At 37.0% G+C, this 22306-nt stretch overlaps 2 protein-coding genes across 35 annotated transcripts in view; one reads left to right on the top strand and one right to left on the bottom strand.

The window, feature by feature from the left end:
- Positions 1-22306, top strand: part of NCOA2 (nuclear receptor coactivator 2) — a 295898-nt gene that overhangs the window by 113958 nt on the left and 159634 nt on the right. For 9 of the 34 annotated variants that reach the window (XR_010141178.1, XR_010141186.1, XR_010141192.1 and 6 more), the window contains exon 3: positions 3065-3183. The exons of 19 other annotated variants lie outside the window; for them this stretch is intronic. The gene's annotated coding sequence lies outside the window, so the exon portion shown is untranslated. Of the gene's footprint in view, positions 1-3064; positions 3184-11385; positions 11524-12561; positions 12636-22306 lie in introns of all 34 variants that reach the window. 6 more of the 34 variants (XR_010141182.1, XR_010141193.1, XR_010141183.1 and 3 more) reach the window with 2 other exon arrangements.
- On the bottom strand, positions 15196-19534 carry LOC100458921 (transcription factor BTF3-like). The gene has a single exon (XM_063726685.1). It carries the CDS (start codon positions 18375-18377, stop codon positions 17907-17909), a length of 471 nt encoding a protein of 156 aa, XP_063582755.1. The 5' UTR covers positions 18378-19534; the 3' UTR covers positions 15196-17906.

Below are 22306 nucleotides of genomic sequence, written 5' to 3'. Positions count from 1 at the left end.
TTATGTAGTGTTAACAGAGCTTTCAGAGTGTGCTCTTAGGAAGACACACACCTCTTAAGGTAGGTGTGTCTTGCTTAGTGAGGTTGAACAAATCACAGTCCAGGCAATCTTCATTCTGCATGATGGCATTGCTGTCTTCATATGGACAGACAAGTAGAATGATGTTAGAAATCATGTATTTAGAATTATAGACAGTAATTTAATTTTTTTTTCAAAATGCACAAGGATGTTGTTTCTTGGAGTATAAGAGAATTGAGTTTTAGCTTAGAGCCACTTTACTGTGGGAGCAACTTTTTTTAAATTGAAAATTTCTAAGTGTGACCTCTGTTGGCATAGCTGGTATTCTTTGACAGTAATTAAAATGAAAAATATTACCAGTCTATATCTTGTGTAAATCTTTTGAGTTAGCATGTTTAGAGGAGGTAGGACTAGTGTCAGAATATTCTGAGAAAGTTAAGGTGGGCCATAATTTCTCAGCTATGCTTTCTGTACTAGAAAACAGGAGAGATTTATGCATAGGAGTGGAATAAGTGGTTTAATAGATTGTTAATAAAATACACATTCTGTTTGTTGTTTTTGTTATTGGTCCTTAGGGTTCAACTCAAACTTGAATATTCCACTTATCCGGATGGTAGAGTTATTAGCTTCAGGGAGAAGGTCTGTGACAAGTAGAATTTCACATAAATGCCACCACAGTAACTTTTGAAATACTTGGGATTAGATTTGGGTCAGTTAGTAGGATTTTTAGCTAAGCTGTTCACTTTCACTTTGGAAGGCAAATGTCAGATGTATGTTATTTTCTTGGCAGGTGCTGAATTTGAGTCAGCTAACTTTGCCAGAATCCCCTTAAAGATAAAATAGCAAGTAAAGTCAGGCTGTTTCCATTAAACACCTTATAGTTTTTTTTGTTTTTTTTTTTGAAGCTGAAATTCATATATGTTATTTTGAACCATTTATAACATCTAGATACAAGGGTCTAAATTAAGCATTTATTTATAAAATTATCCATATCCATGCAATTAAGTTTTTTTTTTTTTTAATTTTACTGTGATTCTTTAGCATTAGGATATAGGTATTTCTGTTTATTTTGACTTGTATTGCTAGCTTGAGACTCAGTATAATGGGAGAAAACCAGAGAAATTAACAGTAAGCTTTGCAAATTATGATTTTTCTTAATTCCATGCATTAGGTTGTCTAAGCCTTGTTTGCTATTTCATGAATGATTCATGGATGTCTATAATCAATGGAAATAGGCCAGGCGCGGTGGCTAACGCCTGTAATCCCAGCACTTTGGGAGGCCGAGGCAGGCGGATCACGAGGTCAGGAGATCAAGACCATCCTGGCTAACACGGTGAAACCCCACCTCTACTAAAAATACAAAAAATTAGCCGGGTGTGGTGGCAGGCGCCTGTAGTCCCAGCTACTTGGGAGGCTGAGGCAGGAGAATGGTGTGAACCCAGGAGGCGGAGCTGGCAGTGAGCCAAGGAATCGTGCCACTGCATTCTAGCCTGGGCAACAGAGCGAGACTCCGTCTCAAACAAACAAAAAAAACAATGGAAATGTATTTTTTGGCCTAGGCACCGTTACATTTTGCCTTCTCGTCTACAGAGATTAAAGAGAAAGTAAGAAGTATATGTAGGGGTAGCATTTAGCTGAGCACAGTGGCGTGCACTGTCGTCCCAGCTACTCAGGAGCCTTGAGGCAGGAGGATTGCTTGAGCCCAAGAGTTGGAGGCTGTAGTGTGTCCTGATTACCTGTGAATAGCCACTGCACCCCAGCTTGGGCGACATAGCAAGATCCAGTCTCTTAAAGAAAAAAAAAAAAGTGTGTAGCACTTAATAATGGCCAAGTAGGGAGTCAACATACAGTTTAAATCAATGTAGTCCAATTTTGAGGAAGATCTCTTAACTGCATGCTTCCATGCAAGGTTGCTTTTGTGGTGCCACTGTGTATGGAATTGTTTGTTTTCACTACTTTTTAGAAAGTAGAATTAAGGACTTCCTTTTTTTAAACCAACAGTTTTGGCCTTTTTGGTGCCAGTTACATAAATTTTACAAGCAGAAGTCACACATTAGTGTCAACCTAATGGTCTGGAAATTTGTTAACTATCAGTATGACAGAACCCCAGCACGGTTTTATCATGTTTCCCTGAGAAGTGAAAAGAACTGGGAAAGCAAGGATATGATAGGCCAGAGTTTCAGTGGAAGGATGAATGGGGAAATTTTTAAGATACCTACCAGTGTTGGATATGAGTACTGAGACTTTTAAATCTTTACCTAGACTATAAAAGACCATCTTTAAAAGAAACAGCTGTGTCATAATTATTGAATTGGTAGCTTATTCTAGAATATAGAGAGTAGTGGCCAGTGAAAACAGTTCATCTCTCAGCCTTTCAATTCTTTGTCATTAAAAAGGCTATTTGATCTAGATTACTAATTCTTCTTTTTAAGTGGCAATTTTATTACAGTCCAGAAAACACTTCTGTTTCCTGGGTTATAAGACAGAGTATGAAAATAGAAGATAGTTTTAAACTCATGTGTTTTGAAAACTGTATCATGATTACTTATGCTATTATATTTGAATAGAATAGAAATATAAAATTCTTTGACTTAAACATCTATCGGACAAATTGGTTTAATGAGTTTCTTATTAGTATACAACAGTAGATTTTATTTTATTAACTGAGTAGAATTTAGATTTTTTGTAACTAGATGCTTTGCAACAGTTAAATTTTTTCTCTAATATAGAGGTTAAATGTTTAATTGTTGCTGCTGCTTCAAAATGTTCACAAAATTTCATAAAATCTTTATTGTCTGACACATAAACTATTTGCACTTCTGCACTGACATTGCATATCAAAGTCAGGTTCAAATTTCCTCTTTAAAGTATCTTTTGGAAATAGGAAATGATAGCCTTTTGTAAAATATTGCTGTTATCTTTTAAATGTATTTTTAACATATCCTAAATGCAAAAGCATATTGCTTTAAACCGTAATGTGTGTGCCCTGTGTTTATCTATTTCCAATATTCTAATTTATTTCTTCCTTTTTTTTGTTTTGAGACAGGGTTTCGCTCTATTGCCCAGGCTGGAGTGCAGTGGCACAATCTCCGCTCACTGCAACCTCTGCCTTCTGGGTTCAAGCGATTCTCCTGCCTCAGCCTCCCCGAGTAGCTGCGACTAAAGGTGCGCACCACCATGCTGGCTAATTTTTTTGTATTTTTAGTAGAGATGGGGTTTCGCCATGTTGGCCAGGCTGGTCTTGAACTCCTAACCTCAGGGGATCCGCCCGCTTCGGCCTCCCAAAGTGCTGAGATTACAGGCATGAGCCACACACCGGCCTATTTCCTCTATATTTTTAAAAGGAAAAAAAATAACCCTTCTTCTTTCACATCATAGTGAATAAAACATTCTTGGAACTGAAAGATCATTTATAATAGCTAGCATGCCTATTGTGCTTATCATGTGCCAAGTAGTGTTCTAAGCCTTTCTCATAGTAATTCACATAATCCTCAAACCTATGATGTAGCTGCTATTATGATCCTATTTTAAAGATGGGAAGACAAAGGCACTGAGAAATTAAATAACTTGCCCAGTGATTTGCACCTAATTTAATTAGCCAGTTAGAGGCCAAATTGGGAATCCAGCCCAATCTGGCATTTGCAGTTTTTGGCTTGTGAAACTTGGTTCTCTTAAAACAAACAAACAAGCAAAAGACCAAGAAAGCCAAAAAAAAATTAACTAGTAATTTTCAAAATAAAGTTTCAAGCTGACTTTGTCATTATAGGTAAGGCTATGACAAGGCTTAATGCTGTGTATGCCATTTTCTCTACAGTGAGGGTCTGTAGGTTCATATTGTGGCTACTAGCTAGACTAAAGTCCATGGAGTTGATAAATTGCCTATTTATCAGACATGATGATCTGCCATTAATTAACAAAGGAAATGCAGGTAACAGAAATGATATTATGCTGTTTCATGGCTTCAAATTAGGTTACACAGATAATGCTTTCAATAAGATGTGTTTAGCTTTTCTATTAACATGGTTATTTTGTTTTGAAAGATGGAAAAACGGGGCCCAGCCCCACTCCCTTTGATTCGTCCCTTTAAAAATGACTTCACAAGTTTTACTCATTAAAAAAAATTCTTAAAAAATAATTTAGAATTCCCATAATCAGAAGCCTATAGAGGACCTTTTTACGCAAAGTGAAGAAAGTTTTCAATTCAAAAGCAAATTTCAGCTTTGATTTAGAAAAGAGTACATTCTTTTGTTCCAGCAGTGAAAAGAAAAAAATTTAAAAAAGAGAAAATACTACATTCTAAGAGTGACTAGAGAATCCTTTCAATTACTTTTAAAAACCTAATTAATTAATTAATTAATTTTTTTTTTGAGACAGGGTCTTACTCTTTCACCCAGGCTGGAGTGCAGTGGTGCAATCACAGCTCACTGCAGCCTCGACCTCCCGAGCTAGATTGATCCTCCTGCCTCAGTGTCCTGATGAGCTGAGATTACAGGTGTATACCACCACATCTGGCTAATTTTTGTATTTTTTTGTAGAGACAGTATTTCACCGTGTTGGCCAGGCTGGTCTCTAACTCCTGGGCTCAAGTGATCCGCCCATCTCTGCCTCCCTAAATGCTGGGTTTACAAGCGTGAGCCACCACACCTGGCTAAAAAACCCTTAATTTATATTGGACAGTTTTTGTTTTATTTTGACTATATTTCAGATTATCATACCTTAACAGACATGGCCTTTATATTTTATAAAATGTTAAGAAAAAATAGGCCATCCTTTCTCTCAGATTTCCCCAGGTTTTGTTTTGTTTTAAATATATATAGGGGAAATTACAGCTGCTCTTTACAATCAGTACACCGGGTTGTTGGTTGCTTATGAGTATCTGTGATATAATTAACAGTATTTACCATGAACACAAAAAGAGGTTTTAATTGCTTACTACCTAGAATTTACTTTATTCACAACTGCTGTTTTCTTTTTCTCTTGTCTTTTAAAGCAATTTCTAAGCATACATAATAAAGATAATTTAATTAATAATGTGAAATATGTTTTTAGTGTTTGAGCAATTCGTGCTGTTTCTTAAATCACTGGTTAAATCCACCTTTAAAATTTTAACTTTGAGTATTTATATTGTAGCTCATGGTTAAGTCTCTTGAAAAGTTTGTTTCATTTACTTTCTAGCAAGGGTTTGACCACATCTTTTTAAAACAGAGATGGAAATATATATATATTTCCTTTTCCTTTTTCTTGCTCTGTCACCAGACTGGAGTGCAGTGGCACAGTCATAGCTCACTGCAACCTTGAACTCCTGGGCAGAGGTGATCCTCCTCCCTCAGTCAACATGCCCAGCTAATTTTTTATTTTTTTGTAGAGACAAGTCTCGTTACGTTGCCCAGGCTGATCTTGAACTCCTGGGCTCAAGTGATCCTCCCACCTCAGCCTCCCAAAGCACTGGGATATTACAGGCATGAGCCACTGTACACAGCCTGGAAATATTTTTTATACATTAGAATATAAAGAAGTGCAAATTTAAGAAGGAAACTTTTCTTGCATACCTACATTCTGCTAGGCATAATATGCGTTTTATTTCATCAAATTCTTACTACTAGCTTGGGAGAGAGAACTTACCCCATTTTTAGCTGAAAACACTAAGGTATAGAGAGATGAATTAAATCATATTGTCAGGTAGGTAGTTCTGGAATTTGAACCTGAAACTATATATTTCCAAAAATCTCTTTCTGGTATGACATAGAGCCTCCTCTAGTGATACAAATGGAACTTGTTGATTACATGAAAGCCCTGATTTGTTTTTCATTCCCCATCCAACCGGTAGCATTTTTCAATTTAGTCTGTACTCATTTCTGGAGCAATGATAGTGCATGCAGTAAAGTAGGCATGTTTTAGGTATACAGAAGCAATATATATAGTCCTACCCACATCTTACGGTATAGTAAGAGAAATGGCAAACATTAAGTTACGTGAATGGGATTACAAAGCAGTGTATCAATAAATGTACAATAATGTAGTAGGCATACAGTGCAGGAAGGGCAGTGGGCACTGTTCCCATGGCTGTCTGTCTCTCAGTGTTCTTGGCCATGTGCGTATCTTGCTATGAAGACTACAACCTGCCATCTATTTTAGATTATCACAACAGGAGTAGTTAGAAATGAAACACAGAAATAAGGGGAATCTTGATTAATGGGACTCAAGTGCCAAAAGGTAGGAAAATGACTCTTGGTTATAAGCGTAGCTGAAGTATGTGGGCACTTAATGGTGGATGCTGTGTTCTAAACCTTGTCTGACTAGATAGTAAATTTATCTGCTAAATGAAAGGAACTCATAACACTTGGGTATCTACAGGACTCTAAGTAAATTCTTGTTGATTTTTAATTTTCTTACTAGAGCTTAATAAATTGTATCTGATATATTTTCTATTTGAAGAATACCTCTAGTTGAAGAAGTATAAAACATGGTTAAGCATGAGGCTCTCAAAAGCTATCATGAATATAAGGATATTATAAGACCATGTCCTTTTTATAGGTACTCACCTGTAGCTACATCAGATGGAAAGTGTAGAGCAGGTCCGGTTTTATTGAGCATATAATGTAAAGCCTACCTTGAGGGTCCTTTATTCTTGATACCAACTTGAGTCTAATCTATTCTCCCTGTATAGATTCTACTTCCCTGCTCCGTGGGACATCTGTTCTTTTTCTAGTACGTGGTTTTTGTGTTGAGATAATTCTCTCCCTGTCTCCCCTCTCCCTTCTCCTTTCTCCACTCTCTCCTCTCTCCATATTGTGCCTTAAAAGTCTTCACTTATGCTGCCAGAGGGTAGAGGCAAAGCTTCTTTCCTAACAATCTCATGATACGTTGACACACACACACACACACACACACACACACACACACACACACACACACACACACACACACACACACACACACACACACACACACACACACACACACACACACACACACACACACACACACACACACACACACACACACTCCCTCATATGTATATACCATCCCTTAAGAACGGATGCTCATTAAGTTAGCCACAGATTATCTGAAGTTACCTGATAGGCAGTTTGATAACAAAGGGGGATGGGAGAAGGTGGCTGAGAGGGTTAAAGTCCCTCCCTATTATAGTCTTCCCTTTCTAGCTTTTTAGGAACAAATGAGTAACATGAGAGTTAAAGACCTTCAGAAAGTGAGGATAAACAACTACAAAATTTATTTTCTAGGACGTTGCTCTCTTGAAAATCACTGAGTATTTCTACTAATTTTCTTTTAATACATGTTTTCTTTGTGACTACTTCCTTGCCTCCATCTACTTCCACCCTGTCAGGCCTCCTTTTAGAGGGAGAATAGGAGTGAAAGCGAAAGAGGAGGACGTTTACTTTTCAAATTTATATCCAAGGAGGGCTTCACACAAATTCTTACTTGAAAGCACCATCCAGAGATTCTGAGGATGAGAATCTAAAAAGAGTTACAAAAGTGGTGAAGCATGTTACCTGTAGACCCCAGCAGATGATCATTTGTGTTCTTCAGCCTCTCTCATCCCATTTCTAGTGCACCTAGCTCTTGTCAAGGGATGTTGTCATTCTTGGCAGTCATCTAGTGAGGAGAGAGGGCTGTTTCTAACATGGAGGGGAATGTTGCTTATTTATTCAAGAGGAATACTTCTGAACATTGTTATTGCTAAATATATTATTGTAAACCTGGCGAAAAGGGAATGAAAAATCATTCAATTAGACAAATAAATGTAGATTGAGCATCCCATATCTGAAATCCTCCAAAATCTAAAATTTTTGAGCACCAACATGACACTCAAAAGGAAATGCTCACTGGAACGTACAGGATTTCAGATTTTTGGATTTGGAATGCCAACTAGCAAGTGCAATGCAAATATTCCAAAATTTGAAAAAAATCAGAAATCTGAAACACTTCTGGTCTCAAGCATTTTGGGTAAGGGACACTCATCTTGTATTATTTTGACATATTATCAGAAAATACTGTCTAATGGTAGGTAGACAACATAAAGACTTTTAATACTTCTTTACTGATTGTTCTACCAGTTACTATAGCAAATAAAAGTTAAGGCTGGGCTCTTTGATCTTTGTGTCTTGCGTCAGAAAAAGGTGTAAGTGAACCAAACATGCATAAGAGTCAGTGAGTTGGTAATTCACCCACTTGTTCCCAGGTGGTAGCTGTGAGATCTTGTGCAAATTGTATTTGTTGCCTGGATTCAATACTGAAAGCAGTCTGAAAGATTGCTTCTAGAAATCTGTTGTGACTCTGCACTTAAAAACTCATCAATGACCATTTTAAATGCATCATTTTGGCATTACAAATACACATCTCCACTTTGAGAGTGAAGGAAAAAAATGATACAGTTTAACTAATGTCCCTAAGAACAACTAGTCTCACCTATCGATGGCAAAGTTTAAATTCCCCATTAGTTTTCTGATTTTTGCCTAGAATATCTATTGGAAGCCTCTCTTCAATTTCGTGGATAAACCAAGGAAGATACCAGTGTTAGCACTGAATTACAGAATGTGTTCACTAGAAGATAAACTAGTAAATCCTGAGTTAAGTCAGCATGAACCAGAGTCCTGGGGCCAAGCTCTGTCTGTACTGAATTTTATTCTCAGTGTTTAGCCCTGCTTGTGGGTGGCCTTCTGGATGTTTACTAAAATGAAAATTCAGTTTTTATGAACAAACACACTCATTCATATGTGTGCGCACATGCACACACACTGTGAGTACATTAGTATTTTAGAAAATGGGGACACTGAGATCACTCTGGAGCATCATTGCACATCAGATGTGGGTCCTGTCACTTGGGTTTAATATTACACCAACCCTAGTAGTATCCAGCTGACACTCTTATTAGCAATATTGAACGAATCATGGGTTTTTGACAGGAAAATTTTATGATTGGGAAGAAACAAGTCCAGTAGCCTGGCTGCTTTTTTTTTTTTTTTTTTTTTTTTTTTTGAGGCAGTTTCGCTCTTTTTGCCCAGGCTGGAGTACAATGGCGCGATCTGGCTCACTGCAACCTCCGCCTTCCGGGTTCAAGCGATTCTTCTGCCTCAGCCTCCCGAGTAGCTGGGATTACAGGCGTGCGCCACAATGCCTGGCTAATTTTTTTGTATTTTTAGTAGAGATGGGGTTTCACCATGTTGACCAGGCTGGTCTTGAACTCCTGACCTCCAGTAATCCACCTGCCTCGGCCTCCCAAAGTGTTGGGATTAAAGGCATGAGCTTCTATGCCCGGCCTTGCGGCCTGGCTGATTTCGTGTAATCAATTAGTAGAAAAGACAGGACCCATAATAAGGTTATCCTGTTGCCTGCACAGTCTTTTTGTTGGCAGTTGTTTTTGTAGTCCTTGATATATGCATGATCATATATCTTTATTAATCTTTATAATCAATCTGTATACATCTAGTTGGATATAATGAACTTGGATTAACATGAACCCCATATTGAGATGCTCAAATAAATAGCATTTTAATCTCTTACATTGCTGTTAAATTGAATCTCATGAAAGGAAGTTAGAAATCAGCATATATATGTACACACTAACTAATTTGTTGGGGTTAGTAGACATTTGGTCTTATCTCTCACCCCTTAGGTTTCATTATTTTGTGTTGGTATCAAATATTCAGAATGATATTCCTAAGGACTATAAGATCTTAAGTCGTAGAGAAAGATAAAATTATATTTTGAATGTTATATTTTACTAAAATAGGAAATTATATCATACACTTTTAGGAAGGCTTTGAATAATAAATAATGATGAACCACATTTGGTGGTGATAGTGGGGTAACGTAACTTGTTATCTCATGAGTATTCTGATTAACAGTGGCTTTGTTGCAGAATCTCCATTTTGCAGGTATAAAGATCTGAAATTCTAAAGCTTAGTGTGTTTTCAAAACTGGTACTGTGAGCAGCTCTTGAGCATTGACCCTTGGCCACGGACTGCTGCAGGGTGTTCAGGCAGGATATGTGGAAGAGAAGGCTGTGTTTCTCTTTTCCTGGAAGCCTCTGATTCTGTTGAGTGTTGTTACTTTTGCTGCTACTATCCAAGAAAACAAAGAGGTGGGGGGTGATGAGTTTCCTAGTTTAGAGGCTTTTCTGGGAATGCTCCCTAGCCACTTGTACTTAATTCACCTTTTCCCTTGATCTACAAGAGGCCGCAGCATAATCTTTTCTGTATCACCAGCTGCTTGTGCTCCCTAAATGGAAGAGAGATTTAAGTTAATGCAACTGCAGAGTCTTTCATACCTGGAATTTCTAATGTATTTTTTTCCTTTTTTCTGAGACAGGGTCTCGCTCTGTCACCCAGGCTGGAATACAGTGGCACTATCTTGGCTCACTACAACCTCTGCCTCCCATGTTCAAGGTTGATTTTCCTGCCTCAGCCTCCCCAATAGCTGGGACTACAGGTGTGTGCCACCATGCCCGGCTAATTTTTGTATTTTTAGTAGAGACGGGATTTCACCATGTTGGCCAGGCTGGTCTCGAACTCCTGACTTCAAGTGATCCACCCACCTCGGCCTCCCAAAGTCCTGGGATTACAGGCATGAGCCACCAAGCCCAGCCTATTTTTTCCTAAATTTTAATAACTGGTTCCCAGTGCTTAATTCACATTAGAGACTTCCATAGCCAGGATGCAGATGTGTACACCACATCTTCCCAGCCCTCTGCCTTCCCCTGCAGATGCCCATTATCTCGTGTGGCATGCTCTCCACAGAGCTCACACTGGCCTCCCATTCTTAAGATCCTGTGTGAGTGGGAAGCCCTCAAGGATGTTATGCAAAGTCAATTCTTTTGGAAAAAGAGCCTGGAAGTAAGGGGTAGAATGGATTTCTATGAGGCATAACTAACTAGTAGGAAAAAGCCCCAAAGCTGCTTGGTGTAGATCCTATGCTCGACTCCAATTTTCTGATTATTCTTGGTCATATCGTTCTTTCCACTGTACTATACCAGTCACTGAGGACACAGATGATGTCTCAATTTCAGTATCTTCTCCTGTCACCAAGAAATCTAGCTTAGATTAACACTCAATTTTGTAACATTTGATGAACACTGTATTCAGGAAAACTGGTTCTATCCTATTTACTCCACCCATAGGGAAGTAGTTGGTATATTGTATGTGGGTCAGTATTTCTGTATCTTACATGAAATTTGGAAGAATTCTATACAACCAAACCTGACCCTTCAATTTCAGCAAATTGACTTCTGAGAAAACAGATGAATTTTGATTTACCTTACGTCTCTAAGGATGAAAGCAACAGAATTGCGATCGCCCGTCAGTTGGTCTAATTCTGTGCTATCTTTTATCATTTTCCCCATTATAGGTTGAAAGCTTCAGATGTCCCAATTTCCCAGGGTCTTAGGATTCTACCCTGGCTGTGGCAGCCTACCTTCATTGTTTTACCCACCAAAGAAATGGTAGAAACTCAGCTCGGAGGCAAGGGGTTATGGCTTCTACTAAGGTATCCCTAAGAATAGGGCATACGCTTTGTCTGAGCTTTAAACTATATACATGGTGATGCAGAATGGCAGATGCTTGAAAGATAGGTGTAGTCTCTTAATGCCTAAGGTAGACTAACACAAGAAGATGGATTCTTGATATGTGTAGTCATGGACTCCTTGGCTGCAAGTGTAGAAATGCAGCTCAAACCAGTATAAGCAAACCTGGAACTTATTACCTCTTGTAAGTGGGAAGTCCAAAGCTACAACTGGCTCAGGGCAAGTCTGGATGGAAGGAATTAAATGATGTCATCAGGACCTTCTCTTTTTCTCTACTTTCTTGTGTTGGCTTTTTTCAATTAGGACCTTATGTCATGGCAGAGAAGGTCATTAGCAACTCTGCCTTATGTCATTTTAACAGTCAACAATCCCCTCTCAAAAGGATCTTTCCTGATAGCTCTAAAAAAATTACAGGAATGACTCTCACTGGTCCATGTTGGATTACCTGTCCATTTCTGAGCCAATCTTGCCAGGGGGCTGAAATTAAGGCACAGCATTTTGGCTAGTGCTGGTCACTCTAGAGGCTGTGAGGAAGTAGGGATATTAGTCCCATCATGAACCATGTGACCTGACGGGAGAGTTGCTTGCATGTATTGTAGAGGGGTAAGCCAAGGTTAAGGTTTTTGTTTTGTATTTCCTTACCAGCTTTTTATCAACCCCCAGAGCCTAGAAAAGTCCTTCTTACTCAGGAATTATTCAGTATGCTAATAAGCATAGCATTTCCTCATGAGAGCCACAAATAGTGTTGAAAATCCACTCTATGCCATTGATTGTACTAGACCCACTGGTAATGAGAAAAGACACATTTCACTCACTTGGAGTGTATGTCATTGTGGAGGTGATGGCATATTGAAAAAAAGGTAGGAAATAAACAGTTCCATCATAAGGGGAAGCACCTACTGGGGGTAGTTCCAGGCAGAGAGGGCAGCATGTACAAAGGTGCAGTGGTGAGAAGAGGGAGCAAGGCCTTTGGAATAATGAACTCCAGTTGTTCCTCATAGGTGCAGCAGAAATAGCGAGAGGTCAGGATTATGGAGATTGGTGAGGCGAGATCATCCAAGGGCCTTTTTGCTTGGTAAGCCATTTTACTTTAATCTTGAGTGCCATAGGGATTCATTGACGGATTGATACAGGGAAATGAAATGATTTTTTTTTTGGTGGGGGGGTGGGAGACAAGAGTCTTGCTCCATTGCCCAGGCTGGAGTGCAGTGGCACAACCTCGGTTCACTGCAGCCTCTGCCTCCCAGGTTTAAGCAATTCTCATGCCTCAGCCCACCTTGTAGCTGGGATTACAGGTGCACACCACCACACCCAGCTATTTTTTATATTTTTGGTAGAGACGGGGTTTCGCCATTTGTCCAGCCTGGTCTCGAACTCCTGGCCTCAAGTGATCTGCCCACCTCAGCCTCCCAAAATGCTGGGATCACAGGCGTGAGCCACCATGCCAAGCCAATTCATTCATTTTAGAATGAATGCCCTGTCCTGGGGTAAATGGACAAAAGGAGGGCAATACTGGAGGCTGAGGCAGGTTTAGCCTATGGAAGTGATCCAGATGAGATGTGAACTGAGGGGTAGTGGCGGAGCGGATGAAGATAAGCGGATTCTAGGAAGTGACTGACTTCTAAGGGAAGGAGGAGTCACCCCAGGTCTTACAAAAGACCTGGCTTGGTCTCCTGGGGATATCTAGACTTCCTATGATCCACATCATCCCATTACCATAAACTAGTTAGTAGACTTTCTATATTGATGGACCATGAATATGAGAATGTTCATAGCAGCATTAGTCATAATAGTCCCAAAATGAAAACAGTCCAAACATCCATCAGCTGATGAATGGATAAGTAAAACTTGCTATATACTTCAGTGGAATATTATTTGGCAATATAAAGAAGTGAAATACTGATACATGCTACAAAATGGATGAGCCCTGAAAGCATTAAATTTAGTGAAAGAAGCCAGTCATAAAGGCCATATATTGTATGATTCCATTTATATGAAATGTCCAGAATAGGCAATGCTGTAGAGATAGAAGGTAGATTAATGGTTGCCTAGGGCTGGGACTGGAGAGTAGGAGAAAATGGGAGTGAGTGCTAATGGATATAGGGTTTCTTTTTATAGTGGTAATAATGTTCTAAAATTGATTGTGGTATTGGTTGCACAACTCTGAATATACTAAAAACTATTGTACCTTTTATTTAAATTGATGAATTGTATGGCATGTAAATTACATATCATTAAAGCTATTATAAAGATACGAATATGGGAGTAAAGTCTAGAAACCAGAAAACTGGCTGGTAGAATCAGGCATATGGAATACATCAAAAACGACAGTGAGGAAATAGCAAAAAACTGGAAAAAATTTAAATGTCTAACAGAAGGATGGATAAATTGTAGTGTATTCATTTTTTAAAAAATGACAGTGAGTACCCTGATAATTAAGAAATTCACATAAAAGTATGACTAGTTTATAAACGTGATCTAAAAATAACATTTGTGGGAACATTTAGTTTAGAAGTAATTTTTTTTTACTCACCTGTCTGGCCCTTAATACTGCTATTAACATTACCAAAGAACACCATTTAGGAAGGTAAAGAAACCATGTATTTTGGCAAAGATTTTATTTTAAAATATAGGGATTTTATTTTTAAAAAAGTTTCAGGATTAGTTGCATTTAACCAAAAGATATAGCTGCATCTTTAGAACATCTTTACAGAAGAACCAGTAAATATTTTCTCATCTGAATTTTGAGTTTCTTAAGGTTAGGGTAAATAGAGAAAAGAAGAGATTATTACTTGGAAAAACAGAAAAGGCAAGAGATAGTAGTAATGTATAGTAAAGTTTCAGAAGGAAATTGGACAGTTAAGGATCACTCAAGCTTTAGTGACTTCCGTCATTGATGCTTTATTGCAAAAATGTTATACAGACCATTTTTGGCCATTTGTCTCATTTTGTTTTTACGTAATCACTGAAGCAATTAGGAAAAAAAAAAAAAACGCCTGCTTTAGGTGAAGAACCCAAGGGAAAAAAAATTAAAGAGCTTGCCCATGGTTGGGACTGGGGAATGAAGGATAAAACACAAGGTGTAGAAATCTAGGTTCTGCTTAAATGGGATCTTAGAAATTGTTTTTTTAAGAGAAAGTATTTGTGCTTTAGTATACTTACATTTTATTATGTTATTCATTCTGAAATTATTTTACTTAGACAATGAGACAGCAGAATGAAAGTGGCTAGTAAAGAATGAAAATATCAGAAAATTTAGAATGCCATGTAAATGATGTCTGTTTTTTTAAAGGTCTGTATATCAGAATTTGAGAGAATTGTTTTGAGACTAATGGGTGTATATATTAGTCCTCACGCTGCTATGAAGAAATACCCGAGACTGGGTAATTTATAAAGGAAAGAGGTTTAATTGACTCACAGTTTCACATGGTTGGGAAGGCCTCAGGAAACTTAACAGTCATGGCAGAAGGAGAAGCAAATATGTCTTCCTTCACAAGGCAGCAGGCGAGAGAAGAGTGAGAACTGAGTGAAGGGAGAAACCCCTTATAAAACCATCAGATCTCAGTGATAACTTACTATCACAAAAATAGGATGGGGGAAACCATCCCCCAATTCAATTACCTCCCACAGGGACCCTCCTAGACACATGGGGATTATGGGAACTACAATTCATGATGAGATTTTGGGTGGGGACACAACCAAACTATATCAGTGTACTTAAAATTTGGCATTCAGAAGTTTTTGCTGCTGTATTTTGAATTTACTTCTTAAATCGCCTCAATTTGCTATTCTTTAATGTTAATCTTTTTTTTCCCCCTAAGAGCAAGTTTCTCATCTTGGAGGTTGGAGGATTTATTTGTCTTTCCTGAGAATTTCCTTTCCTTATCTTTTTAATTGCAGTGCTGTTATGGGTCCTGTCCCAAATTTCTTCCTTAATTTCTTTTTCTCTTTTAATTTAGGCATATTCGTTTTACATTAATGATCTGTGCCTCCTTTTATCTTGGAGGAAGAAATTGGTATTCTTTGAGTGTATTGTGAAATTCTTCCATTAAAATTAACAGCAAATATTGAAATATGTCTCTGATAATTAGGGAATCATTCATAGAAAGAGGAACAATTCTAGGTGTTTTCAAAGGTCATCTCAGTCAATATTTTACCTTACAGCTAAGTGGACAGAAACTTTGCAAAGTTTAGTATTTTTTGGCCAAACTATTTCTGCTATACTACCAGCTACATAGCCTTTATAGTTGTTGAAAGTGTTTAAGCATAAGAACCATCGTCTATCTATATATCTATGACACAAGATTTTCAGTGCACTTTTAAAAATTAACACATATTCTACTGTTGGTTGCATCTGTTTCATCCTAGTTCTCTAGAAGAACTGCCAATTAGAGTCTAGTTCTTTGTGTTGGTATTCTAATTAATCAGGAAAGCAAAATTTGCTTTTATGTCTTTGTGAAAGCCCTTGCTAATTAGAAACATTAATTCAAAATTTTTTTCATATTTTCTCCACTAAGCTTGTTCTTCTTTGGTTAGCGTTCTTTGCTTTTTTAATTAGAGTAATACTACATAGACAACCTGTTTTAATGTATCAAATTCCTACATATAAAATAATTTAGGAGTTGATCATTTGTATTGCTAAAGATTATTCAGTTGTAAAAAAGGACTCAGCAGGTTTCCTTTTAAATATTAAATTTCTTTTGCATATTGAAAATAAAATTCAAATTTACATGATTTATATAGTATTTTTAAGAATACAATTCTTTAATAAGCTGAATAACTGTATGTAAGTACTTATTTCTTTTTAAGGACTATATTCTACTCTTAGATGATTTCTCATTATACCTACTGAATTTATGGTGATGATTTCAGTTTACTGGAAATTTCCTGTGGTTAATTAAGGATACAGTTTTGCAAGTAAAGTTTGATAACTCTAAATGAGAGAAATAAAACTTGAGAATTAGAGAATTTTAGAAGATGGCATATTTGTACTTATTTTGATTTTTGGAATCTCTGCTAATTTAAAATAATCAGAACTACAGATGAACCTACTGGCTGGGTAAAGATGCCTTTTGATTAGGTATATATGAGTTTTTTATGTGCAGAAATTTTAATATATTTAATTGTAGTGTAAATCTGTTTGTAATGTAAATCTGTTAGGTCTGGAAATGGTATAACTTACCGTTACATTTAATTGTAGTATAAATCTGTTTGTAATGTAAATCTGTTAGGTCTGGAAATGGTATAACTTACTGTGCCAGTTCTCTTGCCGAAATCTTAATTGCGGGAGATGATGCCTCAGTGTTTCTGTTGTGGACACTAAGAGGTGAGACAGTGGAGTGAGCGAGCATCTTCAGTGGTAGTAGAGTTCATGAGTAGCGATGAGATTGAGGTCCTGATTATTAATACTTTTCAGTTCATGTTTTATGTGGATTGTTGTGTTGCAGGCCACCAATGATTTTGTAAAGGAGTCTTAGAATAATTGCTATCTTTCGGAGTTATTTTGGGAGAAAATCATTTTGCTAAATATGAGAATAAATATTTGCTTGATCATTAAAGACTGTATTTGTAATATGAATGTAAAACAGATTTGTGGATAGAGCTAATGTTGAGAAAATTTATGATGGGATATTACCAAAATTATTCAGAGAATTTTTCAAGGATGACATAAAGCAAAAGGATTTTGTGATGGGTAATTAGTTTAAAAAAATACTATAAACTTTTGACCCTACTTAAAAAGCTCTGGAGTTGTGTAAAGCACCTACAGATGGCAAGATTAAGCACACGGTAGGTTCTCGCCCTTCACAGCAATTACAATCAGCTGAAGCTCTGTAGGCTTTGGAAACTTCAGTATCCTAATGGAGTAGATTTGGATCTGAATTATTTTTCAGGTGCTCATATGTATTAGAGAACCACCAAGCACTTTTAACCAAAAAACAAGTTTTTGTTGTTGCTTTAGTTAAATGTTTTCCTGATTTAAGGTTTTTTTTTTTTTTCCCAAACATGAGAACTTTATACCACCTGTGTTACACTACACTGTGATTTACTGTGTACAGATCGGTGTCAATGAAATAAAGAATAAAACTGTATACTAGGCAAAGAACTTTATTAACCTTTGTTTCAAACTTTATTCACAGACTTCTTCGGCTTAATTAGCTGCAAAGAATGAATTGCATATAAGCAAAAACTGAAAAGAGCTGTAGTGTCCAAGGGACTTGAGCTTAAAAATATTAGAGATCTAGATTTTATCAGACCCATAAACAAAAATTTCTTAAAAAGCAGTCATAATATAAAATAGCAGCTCCCAGTAACTTCTTCAAGTTTTATCTTCAGAAGTTGACTCACTTCAGTTTGCCTCATTCTTGAAAGCCTCATCCAAATTCTCCACAAGATCTGGAACTTCATCATCATCATCCTCTCCAGTAGTAAGTGGTGCTTTTCCACCCACAGATTGTTTGGACAGTGCTTCAGCCAGTCTCCTTAAACTAGTCAGACTGCCTGCACCAAGCTGGTTTAAGATTCTGGGTAGCATTTCTGTCAGCTGCTTTGTCTCAGTATAGCCTGTAATGGTGAAAGTGTTCACTGCCAGAGATGCCTGAACTTTAGGGTTGTTAAAGTGGATCACTGTTACTTGGTTTGTAAACATATTCACCTCTTCAATGCCAGAGATTTCTAACTTCTTTAAGGAGAACTGACGTTTTTTATCATCTGCTGTGGCTGTTCTGTTAACCACCTTCCTTCTGTGAGCAGTTCCACCAGTGGGCACTTTTGTCTGCAGTTTGGCGAGTTTTTCCTGATTCATGATTGTTTCTTTCATCTTGTCACAGTGGATAAGGGGCTGCGCAGGGGACTAGGGTTGGTGCTCAGGGGGTCTCAGGGGAACCAGCTGAGATTAGGTGCACACACATGGGAACGCAAGATGGCAGCTCCCTGTTCTAAGTTTTTTGGCATCATGTTGCAAGTTAAAACCACTTACACTGAGATTTCTGAGATGTCTGCTCACTGCCTTAGGCTACTCTTATCATCATTTAAAAAATTATAGGTGTGCCTTGGCAGCATATAAATAGGTACTGATTCATTGTTTCATCCATTGAAATAATTTTGGCAGATTTGTATACACAATCATCAAATCAATTCACAGTTAAGTTTTTAAAATAGAAAATACCAAAGATAAAGTTATTTTCTTAGTAAAATACCTAAGTAGCTACATACATTGTATAATTTGGGTTGTAATTAATGTATTTCACTGTTAGTATTTCTGATGGTATTAGAGATTACTTTAAAAATGAAGATGAAATTTAGTTTTCTTCACTGTAAATGTTAAATTATTACTTTATAAGTGTTTAATAAATCTCTACATATTGAATAATAAAGGGATTATTATTTTACATCTTTAAAGAGAATTTTTATTTAGGAAATTAACATGCAGCCTAATGTTATATCTAACATGATGTCCTTTTGTACAATTGTATCAAATAAAGAATAGAAACTATATTATGGCTTCTAGTGATGCCCTAACCACTAGTGTTTCCTTTTTCTTGTGTTCCCTCTTATGTGCACACTCCTTGCTCCCCTTTGGGTTGACTTGTAATCTGACTTTTGTGACAGATGTTAGGAGGTGGAGCAAAGGAATTTCAGACCAATCAGTTAAGAGACTGCTGTGGGGTAAGAAAAAAAAACTAGCCTCTTAAAATTACTCTTATCAAAGGAAAAAAAGTTGGAAGCACATGATAATATAACCAGAAACATGACACAGAAGAATTAAGGGAAGAATAGAGGAGACACGTAGATAAGTTAGATAGTTACTGCTGAGAAGGTCTTTTAGGTGGGGGTAGGGGTTTCATGTTGAAGCCTGTGCTTTGCTTTGAGTGAATCTGGCTTAATTTCTGTAAACATTCCTCCTTCTAGGATGAATCAATGCATTTTAGCCATGTCTGTACCTGTAGCAGAATACTGGTGATGAAAGTTTACAGGCAGTTTAAAAAAAGGAGAAGAAAAAGTGAAAAACCTTGATGTTTCAAGGATCCCACAGTTTCTGCCAAGTTTGAACACATTCCAAAATCCAAACAAAGTGTATACTTTTGAAGCTTTATTTTTCAAGTGTTTGTATGTACATTTCCATAAGTTGGAAATCAGTCAACAATAAATATGTACTTTAAAATATTTCTTTTACTTTGGTAATTACACATGTGTGCAGAATTCCTACAATTTTTCAATCTCTTTATTCAATTTACTGGGATATCTGTACAGTTTTTCCTATGGAAAGTAATTTCAGTGGAGAGATTTAGCTAGGAACTTAATTAGGCGGCCTGTGTGATTCAGGAGCAAAGGAATAGCCTGTTAGTTTAATGTGTAGAAGGTTGTGTTTGCAAACATGTGGGTTGAGGGCAAGTATGTAGGCATAAGCGGTCAAAAGCAAATGATGGATCTGGTGGCTCTGGTTTGCTAAGGCGTTTCTGTCTATCTCAGTCGTGCAGGACCTGGCCGTCCTGTACTGTTGCTGACTGAAGGCCAAAGCTTCGCAGAGCAGAGTGCTGACATGTTTCTCATTGTACAGTTGATGTTGAAAGCACTAACATGTAAGCTCTGGAAAGCATTTAATCACTGTAGTTTCTAAATAGTCAAGTCTAGTGAGAGCAGCTTTTAGTAATTTACAACTTAAAAAGTTGAGTGTTTTTTCCCCTAAAAATCTTACTTTATTAAAGCATTTAATTTTAAAGGAAAAAAAACTTCTTAGTTTTCCCATTAGAGATTACAAAAGAGCATAATGACTGCTTATAACACAATCTTCACATAAGCATAGCAGTTTAAATTTACAGTCAGGGTACCCTTTATAGCTACATTTAGTCAGTTGAAACATGTAAAAAATTAATACTGATAAGCTCAGTGTGTTCCACAGTACTCTGGTGCTTACCTTGTTTATTATTTTTTGTTAACTCAAAGACATAGCAAATCTGTCATTTACTATACTGTATCTTGCTTATAATCAGGACCAGAAATGAATGTTTATTTGAAAGATGGCAAAGAAAGATCTCCTTCTTGGTTTAAAAAGATGTTTGAAAAGAGCATATGCCTGTGTTGCATTTTTAATGAGCCAAGATGTATTTTCAACATATATCTTCCCCTCCATTGCATATTACAAACAAACAAAAAATTAACAAAGTTAGCAAAGTACGTTCATAGAATTTCAATGCTAATTTAATGTGCTTTGAAAATTCATATAATTCATCATCTTTTTCTTTATATTTAGACTAATTGCTCATAGGTATGTGTTCAAAATAAATGAATTTAAGCATGATTTTATATGGTGTTTTTTAAAATAACTATGCAGACATATTTATTTCAACAGACAATATTAATGTCTGTTGACTAGGCAGATTTCAAAATCGTTTTCCTTGTGTACCAGGAAAGTAAATGGAAGTTTCTTTAATGAGAGCAACTCAAATATTTAATTTCAATCTGGTTGTTGTTATTGTTAAAGGGATAAGGAACCAAGGTAGCAGAAAAGACTAAAGCAGAATTTTTTTATGGTTTTTTACTTTTAAAGAAAACAATACATTTATATAACAAATAATGGGATTATAGTGGCCACTGTGCCTACCCGATACCCCGCCCGCCCCCCGTCAGCCACCCCCACTACAGCACACACTGTCTGGGACAGTGCTGAACAAAATTACAGGTTTAGGATTTGATGTACGTCAATAAGTCACCTGTCCTGTGGCCATCAGTTGCATGCCAGATAATGGTAGCATTATCATCTTTATTTCTTAGCATCTTTACTTTAGAGCTGGAAGAGACCCTAGGAATCACATCATTGAAGGACTACACTTTAAAGTTAGGACCTAGAGTTAGTAAAGAATTTTTCGGCTGTTGCATAGTTGAGGGCCATGCTGGGACATGAATCCAAGTTTTTGCCTTCCAAGTTCAGTGACTCTTTTCATCAAATCATGCTGCTTCCCTAATGTTCTCTTTTCTTTTTTCTTCTTCTTTTTTTTTTTTTTTTTCTCCCTGTTTTTTTGAGACAAAGTCTCACTGTGTCAACCAGGCTGGAGTGCAGTGGTGAGATCACTGCTCACTGCAGCCTCGACCTCCCTGGCTCAAGTGATTCTCCCACCGCAGCCTCCCCAGTAGCTGGGACTACAGGCATGCGCCAGGATAAAATTTAAAAATGAGCCTGGCTAATTTTTAACAGTTGAGGTCTATGTTACCCAGGCTGGTGATTTTTTAAATAAATGAAACATTTTTACTGGTTGCTGTTAGTCAATTAAAGTAGTATGTGTTGAATCTGGCAAAATTCATAATTAGGTTTCAGTAAATGTGTGTTATATGTACTTTTAAAATCTCTGATAACCTAAAGTATCCTTAAGCTACCAGATGGAAAATTTAAGTTTCAACATAGGCACATCTATGAATTTTTCTTACTGTGGATGAATTTAGGTTGACTTGCCTTAAGTCAGAATGCAAACATGTATATTTTGTATATTGATTGAAGTTGTTAGTTGGTCTTAGTGAAAAATTGGAAGTGCTTCTTAATGAAAATTAACATTTAAGTTGAAGCCACAACTTTGTTCAATATTTTTTCTTCCTGTATTTATTAGCTTAGTGGTACCATCATTGTTTTGACTATACTAAGCGCTAGAAAGATGCCAGTGTGTGTGCTGTAGAAAAAGTTTGCACTCCCATGACTGTGGATCCTGACTGACATTCTTTTTTCTTTTTTTAATTTAAATTAAATTTTTTTAGAGA

This window comes from Pongo abelii, chromosome 7 (genome assembly GCF_028885655.2).
Source record: "Pongo abelii isolate AG06213 chromosome 7, NHGRI_mPonAbe1-v2.0_pri, whole genome shotgun sequence".
In the NCBI taxonomy this organism is placed as follows: Eukaryota; Metazoa; Chordata; class Mammalia; order Primates; family Hominidae; genus Pongo; species Pongo abelii.
Note: the sequence above shows the minus strand (reverse complement) of the source record. Positions and strands in the feature narration are given on the sequence as shown.